This window comes from Pteropus vampyrus, unplaced genomic scaffold (genome assembly GCF_000151845.1).
Source record: "Pteropus vampyrus isolate Shadow unplaced genomic scaffold, Pvam_2.0 Scaffold635, whole genome shotgun sequence".
NCBI classification, from domain to species: domain Eukaryota; kingdom Metazoa; phylum Chordata; class Mammalia; order Chiroptera; family Pteropodidae; genus Pteropus; species Pteropus vampyrus.
The window spans coordinates 344,803-358,444 of record NW_011889416.1 but is presented as its reverse complement, the minus strand read 5'-3'; the positions used below and the strand labels follow the sequence as shown (position 1 = coordinate 358,444).

Below are 13,642 nucleotides of genomic sequence, written 5' to 3'. Positions count from 1 at the left end.
TCATCTTTTCTTATGGCTGAGTAGTATTCCATTGTATATATGTACCACCGCTTCTTTAGCCAGTCATCTATCATAGGACAGTTCGGTTGCTTCCATGTCTTGGCCACTGTGAATAATGCTGCTATGAACATTGGTGTGCAAATATCTTTTCAGATATGGGTTTTCAAGTCTTTGGGGGTAAATACCCAGTAGAGGGATAGCTGGATCATATGGTAGATCAATTCTTAGTTTTTTGAGGAACCTCCATACTGTTTTCCATAGTGACTGCACCAATTTGCTGTCCCACCAGCAGTGTATGAGGGTTCCTTTTTCTCCGCATCCTCCCCAACATTTGTTATTCCTTGTTCTGTTGATTATAGCTATTCTAACAGGTGTGAGATGGTATCTCATTGTGGTTTTGATTTGCATTTCCCTAATAGCTAGAGATGTTGAGCATCTTTTCATATATTTGTTGGCCATTTCTATGTCCTCTAGAGAGAGGTGTCTGTTTAGGTACACTGCCAAGTTTTTGATTGGATTGTTTGTTTTTTCGTTGTTATTGAGTCATATGAGTTCTTTGTATATTTCGAATATTAGGCCCTTATCAGAGGTGTTGCGTGCAAATATATTTTCCCATTCTGATGGTTACCTCTTTACCTTGTTGACGATTTCTTTTACTGAGCAGAAGCTTTTTAGTTTGATGTAGTCCCATTCATTTATTTTAGCTTTTACTTCCATTACCTTTGAGGTCAAATTCATAAAATCCTCTTTAAGTTCAAGGTCCTTGAGTTTAGTTTCTATGTTTTCTTCTATGCATTTTATTGTTTCAGGTCTTATATTCAGGTCCTTAATCCATTTTGAGTTAATTTTGGTGTATGGTGATAGACAATACTCTAGTTTTATTCTTTTGCATGTAACTTTCCAGTTTTCCCAACACTATTTATTGTAGAGGCTTTCCTTTCTCCACTGTACGTTTTTGGATTTTTGTTGAAAATTATTTGCCCATATAAATATGGGTTTGCTTCTGGACTCTTGATTTTGTTTCATTGATCTGTGTGTCTGTTTTGCTGCCAATACCATGCCATTTTGATTACTGTCGCTTTGTAGTATAATTTGAATTCGGGCAGAGTGATGCCTCCAGCTTTGTTCTTTTTTCTAAGGATGGCTTTGACAATTCAGGATCTTTTGTGCTTCCATACAAATCTGATGATTTTTTTGTTCTATTTCTTTAAAAAAAGCTGATGGAATTTTGATGAGGATTGCATTAAATTTGTATAATGCTTTAGGTGATATGGTCATTTTAACTATGTTGATTCTTCCAATCCAAGAACACGGTATATCTTTCCATTTAATTGTATCTTCTTCGATTTCTTTTAATAGGGTCTTGTAGTTTTCATTATATAGGTCCTTCACATGTTTCATTAAATTTATTCCTAGGTATTTTATTCTTTTTGTTGCAATTACAAAAGGAATTATTTTTTCCTCTTCTTACACTTCATTATTAGAGTATAGGAATGCTATGGATTTTCGAACATTAATTTTGTATCCAGAGTCTTTACTGTATTTGTTTATTGTTTGTAGTTGTGTTCCTGTGGAGTCTTTAGGGTTTTCTATATAGAGAATCATGTGATCCACAAACAGTGACAGTTTGACTTCTTCATTTCCTATTTAGATGCCTTTTATATCTTTCTTTTGTCTGATTGCACTCACTAGGACCTCTAATGTTATACTGAATAGCAGTGGTGATAATGGACAGCCTTGCCTTGTTCCTGATCTTAGAGGGAAAGTTTTTAGTTTTTCATCATTAAGTACAATGTTGGCTGAGGCTTTGTCATATATGGTCTTTATTATATTGAGGTATTTTCCTTCTATACCGATTTCACAATTTGTTTTGATCATAAATGGATGCTGTATCTTGTCGAAGGCTTTTCCTCAATGTATTGATATGATCATATGATTCTTATTTTTTATTAGTTTATGTGGTGTATCACATTAATCAATTTGCATATGTCAAACCATCCCTGTGCTCCTGGGATGAAGCTCACTTGATCGTGGTGTATAATCTTTTTAATATGTTTCTGTATTCGGTTCGCTAGTATCTTATTTAGGATTTTTGCATCTGTGTTCATGAGAGATATTGGTCTGTAGTTTTCTTTTTTTATGTTATCTTTACCAAGTTTTGGTGTCAGGGTACTATAAGCCTCATAAAATGTATTGGGAAGTGTTGCCTACTCTTTGATTTTTTTTTTTTGGAAGACTTTGTGGAGAATAGGTATTAAATCTTTGAATGTTTGGTAAAATTCACTGCTGAAGCCATCTGGTCCAGGACTTTTACTTTTTGGTAGGTTTTTGATGATTGTTTCAATTTCCATACTGCTGATCTGTTTATTTAGATTTTCCAGTTCTTCTTGATTCATTCTAGGAAGACTGTATTTTTCTAAGTACTGGTCCATTTCTTCTAGGTTTTTAAATTTGGTATTATATACTTTTTCATAGTATTTTTGCATGATCCTTTGTATTTCTGTGACATCAGTCACAATTTATCCTCTTTCATCTCTGATTTTGTTTATTCGTGTCTTTTCTCTTTTTTCTTTAGTGAGTCTAGCCAGGGGTTTGTCAATTTTATTAACCTTTTTAAAGAACCAGCTCTTTGTTGTATTTATTTTTTCTATTGTTTGTTTGTTTGTTCTCAATTTCATTTATTTCTGCTCTAATTTTGATCATATTTTTTCTTCTGCTGACTTTAGGCCTCATTTGTTCTTCCTGTTCTAGTTTTTTAAAATGAGGTGTTAGATTGTTTATTTGGGCTCGTTTTTATTTTTGGAGATAGGCCTGTAATGATATGACTTTCCTCTTATGACCACTTTTGCCATGTCCCAAAAGTTTTTATGTGTTGTAATATCATTATCATTCGTTTCTATGTATCTCTTGATCTGTTTTTATTTCTTCTCTGACCCAGTTATTCTTCAGTAGCGTGTTGTTTAATTTCCATTTATTTGTGGTTCTTCCTGCTTTCTTTTTGCAGTTGATCTGTATTTTCAAACCATTATGATCAGAGAATATGGTTGATATGATTTCAACCCTTTTGTATTTGTTGAGGCTATCTCTGTGTCCCAGTATGTAGTCGATTCTTGAAAATGTTCCATGTGCACTAGAGAACAATGCGTAAGCAGCTGTTTTCGCATGGAAGGCTCTGTAATTGTCAGTTATGTCCAGCTAGACTAATGTATCATTAAAGGATGTTATTTCCTTATTGATTTTCTGTTTTGATGATCTGTCCATATCTAACAGTGGGATATTTAGGTCCCCTACTATGATAGTGTTTTGGTCTGTTTCTCTTTTTAGTTTTGTTAGTTATTTCTTTACCTATTTCGGGGCTCCCTGATTGGGAGCATAGATATTAATAAGTGTTATGTCTTCTTCATGCATGATACCTTTTATCATTATGAAGTGTCCCTCAGTATCTTTCTTTATCATTTTTATTTTGAAGTCTATTTCATCTGATATTAGTATCACTTCTCCCACTTTTCCCTGAATTCCATTTGCTTGAAATATCATTTTGCACCCTTTCATATTTGTCTTTGGCGGTGAGATGTGTCTCCTGGAGGCAGCATATGGTTGGGTTTTGTTTTTCAATCTGTTTTGCAACTCTGTGACTTTTTATTGGAGAGTTCAATCTTTTTACATTTTGGGTGATTATTGATATATGAAGTCTTTTTATAGCGATTTTTTCTTTTGTTTTCTGGTACTTCGGTGTTTCCATTGCTTCCTTGTTCTTGTGTTTCTGTTTTCTTTATTTTGGTTGGCTTTTGTGGGTTATGTTTCTGGTTCTTCTTGTTTTATGTTATATACTTAAGTTCAGAATCTTTGGTGTGTGGTTACCATTACGAATATGAAAAGGATAATTATATATATACAGTCATCCATTTTCTTCTGTGTGTGTCTTGTCTCCATTCCTCTTGCAAATCTGGATCTTTGAATACTCTCCTTTTCAGTCATCATTATCTCACTTTGTCCCTATATATGCTGAACTTTCATTACCATCTTGCTGTAGCAATTCTCTTATTATTATTTAAGCTTATAATGCCCTGTTCTTAGTAAGGATTGCACTCCTCTGCTTCTAGTTGCCTGATAATCACTTTACTCTTAATTATGTATTTTTTTTTTTTTTGTCATTTTGTTTTAGGCGAGCAGACCCCTTTCAGTATTTTCTGTAGTGCAGGCCTCGTAGTGGAGCATTCCCTCAATTTTTGTATGTCTGGAAAGGTCTTAATTTCTCCTTTATATCTAAAGGAGAGCTTAACTGGATACATTATTCTATCCTGCTCGTTCCTGTCACTTAATAGTTTAAATATTTTATTCCATTTCTTTCTGGCTTTTAAGGTCTGCACTGAGAAGTCTGAGGATAATGTAATAGGTTTTCCTTTATACGTTACTGTTTTCTTCTTCTTGGCTGCCCTGAGAATTCTATCTTTGTCATTGATTTTTGATAACTTTAATACAATGTGTCTTGGTGAAAACCTTTCTGGGTTGAGATATTTGGGTGTTCTGTTGACTTCTTGAATTCCAAGCTCCAGCTCATTTCTTAGATTTGGGAAATTCTAATCAACTATTTGTCTGAAAATGCTTTCTAGTCCCTGCTCCTTTTCCTCACCTTTGATAATGCCCATTATTCTTATGTTTCCTCTCCTGATAATATCAGCTATTTCTTATATTTCTCTTTCATGCTTCAGTTTCTTTCTTCTTCCTTCTGATTTATTTCTAGGTTTATGTCTTCAATATCACTGATCCTTTCCTCCATTTGGTTGACTCTATTTCCTAAGCTTGCTATTTCATTTTTCAACTCTCACAGTTTTTTTTTTTTTTTTTAATGCCGGAGGATCTTTTCTGTTCTTTTTGAGGGTTATAATCTCCTTGTTCTGCTCATCTAGCTGTTTTTTTCATTTCCTGAAATTGTTGATATGACTCATTTCAGAACTCACCGAGTTTTTTCAGAAGTACCATCTTGAATTCTCTGTCATTTAAGTCGCATATTTCTATCTTTATAAGTTTATTTTTCTGGAGATTTTTCCCTTTCTTTCTGAGATGCCTTGTCACCTTGGTTTTTCATGGTGTTTAATGGACTATTTCTCTGTCTGGGCATTAATGGAAGTGTATTCTTCTGTTTTTCCAGAAATAAGGTTTATTAGATAAAGTTCTCCCTTAGCCTGCTGCAAAGAAGGGGCTTTGCTTTTGGTTTCCAGTAGGTGGCATCTAAGCCTCTTTGATCCCTGCTTTATATAAAGCCTAAATAATACCTTTTTATTTTCTTGTAGATATTTAATCACACTCACTACTCTCAGTTTCAGTCCTTGTCAGTTTTGCTAGTGTTTGCTCAGATTCCCCTGGGGTTCCACGGTGTCTGTTTCAGAGGGTATGGGGGAAGGGGTCCTCTGTGTTGGGGGTTTTGAAACTGGGGCCGATAAAAATCAACTGTTGTTTCTCTGTGGTCCCATCTCAATTTTCTGCTTTCTGCCCTGATGACTGGGCTCTCATGCTGGCTGTCTAGGACTCACAGCACTTCAAGGCAGGGCTGTTCAGTGAAGTCGCTGCACCTTCACCCCCTCCTCCTCCTGCAGGCAGCTCCAGAGGCTGTGAGAAGCAGCTTCTTTATTTCTCCCAGTCCACTGCCCAACATCCGGGTTTCTGACCTGTGGTAGCTCTTTTGCGCAGATCCCATGCTCAGATGTGCTGGTGTGCAGTTTGGGTGTTTTTTGTTGCGTTTTAGATGTTCAGCTTATTGTTGTTTCAAGGGGAGAGGTCTGAGGATGTCTCTCACTCCACCATCTTTCCATCAGGATAATTTTTGACTTTGTGTTTCAGATGTGGGTTTCTTTTTATCCTTATATTCATTTTCAGTCATATTCCTTTTTCGAGTCCCTGGTTAGGAGAATATACCTATACTTGGCTCTTGCCTAAATTTTAAAATATCTGCTTTCATAATATTAAGGCTACACATAAAAATGAATTCAATATGGCTTTTTTTTTTGACTTCTGAACTCAAAATAATATGGTCATGTTCTTCCAAGGCTTTTAGCTAATATCATATTGCCAATCAGTTCTTCTCATTTGATCAAAAGCCCAAAATGGATATTTCCCTTATATTTTTGAGAAAAAAAGTTGTTAGCAATTTAATACAAAAAATGTATTATTGTTGGAAGCAATGTAAATGCTCATCAGCAGATGACTGGATAAAGAAGTTATGGTTCATATATACGATAGAATATTACTTAGCCATTAAAAAAAAATGAAATTCTACCATTCACAGTGACATGGATGGACCTAGAGTTTATTATGCTGATTGAAATGAGTCAGACAGAGAAAGATAAATACCATATGATTTCACTTATATATGGAATCTACAGAACAAAAAGAACAAACTAATCAAAAACTTACTCACAAATATAGAAGACAATTTGGTAACGGACAGAGTGGGGAGAGGGCTTGGGGGCTGGAAGAATGGGGTGAAGGGTTAAAGAAGTACAAATTAATACTTGATAGATGGTCACAGGAATGGGGATCATGGCATAGGGAATGCAGTTAGCAGTATTATATTGGCTAGGTGGAAAACCAGAGTAGAGAAAGTGCAATTAGGGGAATTATTTTATAAACTATATAAATGTCTGACCAATGTACTGTATACTTGAAACTAATAAAAATGTATTATTGTTTTAATTTGTATTTCTTTGATTATCAGTGAAGTAGCACCATTTCATAATTTTAAAAATCATTTCGTGTGTGTGTGTGTGCGTACGTGTGTGTGCGTGTGTGTGATGTCTGTTCATTTTCTTTGCCAATTTATCTATTCTGGTCTTAGTGTATTTTTTATCAGTTAGTATTTCTGTATTATGACTATCAACTTTTTTTTGTATTTGTCACGACTGTATTCTCTGGTTTTCTGTTTGCTGGTATAGTCTAAGTTGTTGCACGTTTACTGCAGTGCAATTTGGCAAAATATTTCATGAAGAGAGTTTACTAATGTTCAATCCCTTTGATACAGGGGTTCCATTTTTAGAAATCTTTTCCAAGAAAATAATTTAAAGTGACACGAAGAATTATTCTCAAAGATGTTCTTTGTGAGATGCTTAGGGCTTATCATTCTTGAGTTATTAGTAATTCAGAAAATAAAATCTTGGCTTTTTTCTGTTTTTAAAATTGTGGTAAAATATGCATAACATAAAATTCATAATTTTAACCATTTTTAAGTGTTCAATTCAGTGACATTAAATACATTCACAGTGTTGTGCAACTTTCACCACTTACCATCTCCAGAACTTTTTTCATTTTGCAAAACTGAAACTCTGTACTCATTAAACAACGACTCCTTATTCCCTCCTTTCCCCCAGCCCCTAGCAACCACCGATTTACTTTTTGTCTCTATGAATTTGACTACTTTACGTACCTCATATAAGTGGAATAATACAGTATTTGTCTTTTTGTGACTGGTTTATTTCACTTAGCTTAGTGTCCCCGAGGTTCATCCTTGTTATAGTATGTGTCAAAATTGTCTTTCTTTTAAAGGCTGAATATATTCCAGTGTATGTATTTGCCACATTTTGTGTATCCATTTATCCATCAGTGGACACTTGGGCTGCTTCCATTTTTTGATTATTGTGAATAGTGCTGCTATGAACATGGGTGGACAAATATATTTTCATGTCTTTGTTTTCAACTCTTAGGGTATGGACCAAGAAGTGGAATTTCTGGACCATATGTTATTTTGATGTTTAATTTTTTGAGAAATTGCTATACTGTTTTCCATAGTAACTACACCATTTTATATTCCCACCAGCAGTGTGCGATGTTTCTAATTTTTCCACATGCTCGCCACCACTTATTATTTTCTGTATTGTTTTATAACAGCCATCCTAATGAGTGTGAGATGATATCTCACTGTGGTTTTGACTTGCATTTCTCTAATAATTTGTGAAGTTGAGAGATCAAATCCCGTTTTTTTATACCTTTTATATAACCAGCTATTCACTTCAAAAATCTTCCTCTCTTCAAAGTCTGGAAGAATATGAAAACATCTGTGTCCTCATTATATTTAATTTCTTTCTAAGGTTTTCAGGACCTTTTGCTGTACATTTCAGATTTCCTCTGTCTAATATTGACCCATATAAATCAATAGAAGTGGGTAGTGGTTGATTGCTCTAATAAATCAACAGACTACTACATTCCTTCATTCCTTCATTAATTCACTCAATAAATACTTATTGAGCACCTACTATGTGTCAGGCACAGTTTCAGATGCTGAGATTTCAGCAATTAACAAAACAGATCAAATCCTTGTCTACATGCAGCTTATATTTCTAGTGGAGTGGGTAGGAGAAAGAGATAGACAAATAAATAAATATGTCAATTGCTGAGAAATGTTATGAAGAACAGTGAAGCAGGGTGAGGTGAATAGAGTGTGTTAGAGGTTGCTATTTTATATAGGCATTACTTTGCTTCTGACTCAATGAATGCAAGTTTGTCTCCTTGCAAGGAGTTTTTTTATATAGGGTGGTTAAGAAAGGCCTTCTGCTAAGATAACATTTGAATACATACCTGAAGGAGGTATCCCCATCCTAGAATGTAAGGCGAAAGAGCCTGAGGAAAGGAGAGGTTTAAAATGGTTCTTGAGAATACCAGGCAGAAAGAGAGTGCAAAGGCCCTCAGGCAGCAGTGTGCTTGGTGTGCTCAAAAAAGACAAGGAAGCCATATGGCTGGAGTGGAGTGAGTGAGAGGGAAGGTGTAGGAAATGAAATGAGGAGGTGGTGGTACAGGTTAAATTTTAAAAGTCCTTATAAGCCACTGTAAATACCTTCTCTCTGAGTGAGACAGGAAGGCATTAGAGGCTTTTGAGCAGGCAAATGCCATGACCTGACTGCAAAGATCACTCTGGCTGTTGGATTAAGAATAGATTAGAGGGGGCAAGTGTGGAAGGAGGGAGACCTGTTGGGGAATTACTGGTATAAGACAGGTGAAAAATGATGTTGGATTGATTGGACCTGAGTGGTAGCAGTGGTGGTGGTGAGTTGTAAGTTTCCGAATGTATTTCAAAGGCAGAGTTTACAAGGCTTGCTATGGATTGGTGTGGGATGTAATATGTAACAGGATGACAGTACATTTTTTGGAAAGTACAGCTTTCAAGTCACCAAATCAGATCTATACATATCTGCCTCTGTATCTTTCAAAAACTAGGCCATACCTGTTATTGTCAGTAACGAATGTCTTAGTACCTGCTGATATCTTTGAATCATCCTCTATGGTCCTTTCATGGACCATGGAAAGTGACGGCCTCTTCAGAAAATCACCTCCTACTTGTTGGTAGTGGTTCAGAATTGATTTTTCTACTCTTTCTCACACTCTTCAATAACATTTTTCTTTCTTTCTGCATATTGTAGCTTAAGTTTGAGGGTAACAAAAGCCTCCTCTATCCAAAAAATTCCCTCCAACTCATCCATACAATAAAGTTTGCACAATATTAGTTACTGTTTTGTTTTAAGGTATTGCCCATAAATATGGTACTAATCACTCATTTGCACATTATGTGCTCACTTCTAAAATGGAATAAATGATGCTTGCCATATAGAGTGTCTGTAAAAGCAAGGGAATGGTGAATGTAAATGTCTAACCAATGCATTGTATACTTGAAATTAATAATAAAATAAAATTAAGAAAAAAGAAAAAGCATTTGAAGAAACAATGGCTGAAATTTCCCAAATTTAATGAAAAACATTACATAACCAAGAAGCTCAATGAACTCCAAATATGACAAACAAATAGATCCATACCCAGACACATCATAGTAAAAATGTTGCATGTCAAAGACAAAGATAAAATCATAAAAGTAGGAAAAAGAAAACTCCCCACACGCAAGGAACCCAGTGAGATTAACAGCAGACTTTTCATCAGAATCAATGGAGGCCAGAAGTCATTAGGATAGTGTATTCAAAGTGCTGAAAGTAAAATATTATCAAACAAGAATCTTATATCCAGTAACATTACTTTTTAAAAATGAAGGCAAAATAAAGGCATTCTATGATAAACAACAAAAAATGCTTTTGAAACTGTAAAAAGCTGTATATCATTCATGATCTTTTTTATTTAAAAATCATACTGGATAGTTCTCTATTAATATTGCATTTCATTATTTTAATATATTTTATTAGAAGTTCAACGTTTACTTTTTAAAACCAAATGAAATGTTAACATGTTAATAAATAGTAACACTTAATACTTATTTGTGAGGGGATGCTTTTTTAGCCTCAAGTAATAGAAAACCAAACCAGAAGTGGCTTTAAGCATAAAGAGAATGTATTATCTCATATGACAAGAAGTTATGAGAGGAGCAGACCCAAAGTTGGTTATCACTGACATTGTCAAGGAAAGAATGGCTATAGTAGCTCTTGGAATCCCATCCTCATTTAATAACATCCAAAAATCTTGTGTCATGGTTTTTTTAACTCTCTTATTTAAAAAATATTTACATTTTCAATGAACACAAAATAAAGTTGACTCTTTTGGCACATAGTTCTATAAGCTTTAATACATGTAAATACCACCATAATCAATATACAGAAGAGTTCTATCACCTCCCCCCCAACAAACTGCCTCCTGTTATTCCTTTATTACACCTTCCCTTCATTCCTAACTTCTGGCAACCACTGATCTGCTTTCTGTCCCTATAATTTGATCTTTTCAAGAATGCCATCTCAATAGAATTATACAGTATGTAACATTTTGAGACTGTCTTCTTTCGCTCAATATATATCTTTTAGACCATTAAATATATTATATAAAAATGACTCTTTCTTTTTTATTGCTGAGTAGTATTCCAGTGCATCCATTTAGCATTGTTTGCTTATTCATTTGCCCATCGAAAGATGTTTGGGATGTTTCTCATTTTTGGCAATTATCAACAGAACCTCTATAAACATTTGGGAATAGGTTTTTGCATGCCCATAAGTTTCATTTCTCTAGGGATGTGGTTCTCAACCAGGGGCTATTTTGTGCCCCCCAAAGGTATATTTGTCAATACTTGTCAATATTTTGATTGTCTCAACTTGGAATCAGAGTTGCTGCTAAACATCCTACAATGCATAGGACAGCCCCCCACAACCAAGAATTAACTGTCTCAAGTTGTTAATTGTGTCAAAGTTGAGAAACCCTGGTCTATGGTAAATGCCCAGGAGTGTGATTGCTGAGTTATATAGTAAGTGTATGTTTATAAGATCATAAGGAAGTCAATTCTAAATCTGCCATTTTTTCTTTCTCCTTCCTTCTTCCAGGAATTTCTCCAGTAGTGCAGACTTGGAAATCGGATAGCCTCACATCAGACCCAGGAGAGGTGGACTGATTTTTTTTTTAAAAAGCATCTGACAAAAATAAAAATACCTTTATTATTTTAGGTACATAATAAAGTGCATTAAAATAAATGTTCTTTGTAGCTTCATACTTCATTGGTCTATAGGCTGATTGGAAGAGCTTGTGTAGTTTGAAGAGTGTCCAGATCAACATTATGGTATATTTGCCCACAGAAATGCACTTATTAGCACAATTAATTTCTTCCATAAATTACTTACATGATGAGCCAAAGCGCAGCTTTAACCTTGACTTTCTTGCAGCTCATTGGGGGAAACTGATCATAAATGGTTTCGAGAAAGAAATATGTAAAGAAGTTATTTCTGAGTGACAAGGAAGGGGATGCTGTCTTGCTGGTAAGCTTAGAAAGACCTTTTTATTAAGAAAAACCTCCCAGGAATAGTACTCCCAGAAAGATGAATGAAAGGACTTTTAGGAATGGTGTCACTTAGTATGACTTTCTATTTAAAAATTTTTTTTTTGTGGTTTTCTAAATTGTCTCAGTTAAAATAAATAATTTTCTTAAAAGGTATAAGCCTCAGGGCACATCAAGAGTGTTCAGAAAAGCTGGCAGTGCCTTGGGCAAGAGAGTTCCAGGATCCCAAGGAGGAGAAGATACTAGCTCAACCCATAGAAAGTACACAGGATCAAGAGAAGCCACATCTGTGCCTAGGTGAACAAAGATACCATCACAGCTCTGTTCCTTACTGGCTGGGTGAACTTGGGCTGCTTATTTAATTGTTCTGTCTTAGTTTCTTCATTTAAATACTGGGAAAGTGATAACAGTTCCTCATAGAGTTTTTTTGTTACCTGCATAAATACATGTAAAGCACTTATTACAATGCCTAGCACATGAGAAATGCTCCCTAATTTTCACCATTAACTATTATTATTATTGTTGTTGTTGTTGTTGTTATAAAACGAGAAATGGTACATAGTATGAGTGAGAGTATTGAAAAAGATAAAAGAAAGCCCCACCCCAAAGAGGGCATTGCCACAAATCTCAAAGATCCTGCTAGGAGGATGTCCCCTTATCCATATACACAAAAAAAGACTTGTCCAGGTGTGTCCCACCCCTTCCCCATTATGATGTTATTGCAAAATATGTTATTCTGCTTTTATTTCTTTTTCTGTGCTACACCTCTACTGAAACTTTGTGGTTTCAGTACTTAAAAGTAAAGAACACTGGGCTATCAAAGGAGAGTTGGATTCCCAAGTTTCTGGATTGTGACACACATAGTAGAAGTCAATCTTGGCCCCTGATATGTAAAGGAGAGAGTACTAAGGTTAAACTATCAAGACCTGGCTAGAAATACTTCAGTTTTGCTAAGGACTGGCCCTGTAAATAGTTTTTTGTGGTGTTTCTTTTTCCCATCCTCTCATAAATGTTTTGAATCATTCTTGATATGTGGATTCAATCTCTTCACAAGGTTCTCTTGCCCATTATTAGGGGAAAGAAACAAATTCGGCACCCAAAACCAAAGAACATGCAGGACAACGTGGGTAATCTCTTCAACAGGCAGCCAAGTTTGTGCTAGAAAGAAGGAGTCACAGGGGAAGAAAGAGGACCAGACAGCCTGACCACAAGGCTCAAATGCAGCTGAGATATAGATGAAGAAGAAGCACACAAGTTTCAGGAAGGAAACAAGGGAAGAGAAGCCTCTCCTTACCAATTAACATGTGCAATTCCAGGCATGTTAGCTGGAATTGCTTTAACATAGAGCTTGAACCAGCTGAGCAACCCCAGGAACTCCCAGGGAGCAAGAAATCTGGAGGAACTTGTAATGGGCAGAAGATGAAATCTTCTCACTAAAAATCTGTTTTGCAGCACACACCAAACAGGATTTTGGTACTTCTGAGGAAACCCCCTGAGTTCCCCCAAAATGAACAAATCAGAAAAAAAGTATAGGTCCGAGGAGGGACAAAGTGCTTCTTTTTTTGGTCACACGCCTTAAGAGCTCAGTGCAATCATCTTGAGATTTCGAAGCTTCCCAAGAAAGAAGTTTCTTATTAGAGAAACTCTGACTGCAGAAAAATGAGCAACAGGAACATTTACCAAGAACTTCTCACAGGTATGTTGTTTTCCTTTCCTTGACCCTTGATTAGCATCTCAGCAATATACAGGGAATTATGGAAAGAGGTCCTTTCCAAGACATAGATGGCATTACTAGAGTCTGAGGGATCAAGAAAATACTTATTTTTTTCTTCAAAGTAACTCATTCAGAAATTTCACTATGGACAGTGGTATTACATGGAGGTGGCATAGCATTTATTA

At 35.5% G+C, this 13,642-nt stretch overlaps 1 protein-coding gene across 1 annotated transcript in view; it reads left to right on the top strand.

Annotated features, from left to right (window-relative positions):
- Nucleotides 1-11,437, top strand: part of ATP7A (ATPase copper transporting alpha) — a 153,784-nt gene extending 142,347 nt beyond the window's left edge. The window contains exon 23 of the mRNA XM_011384937.2: nt 11,295-11,437. Within this exon, the coding sequence (XP_011383239.1) occupies nt 11,295-11,331 (37 nt within the window). The 3' untranslated portion in view covers nt 11,332-11,437. The remainder of the gene's footprint in view (nt 1-11,294) is intronic.
- Nucleotides 11,438-13,642: the final 2,205 nt, after the last annotated feature.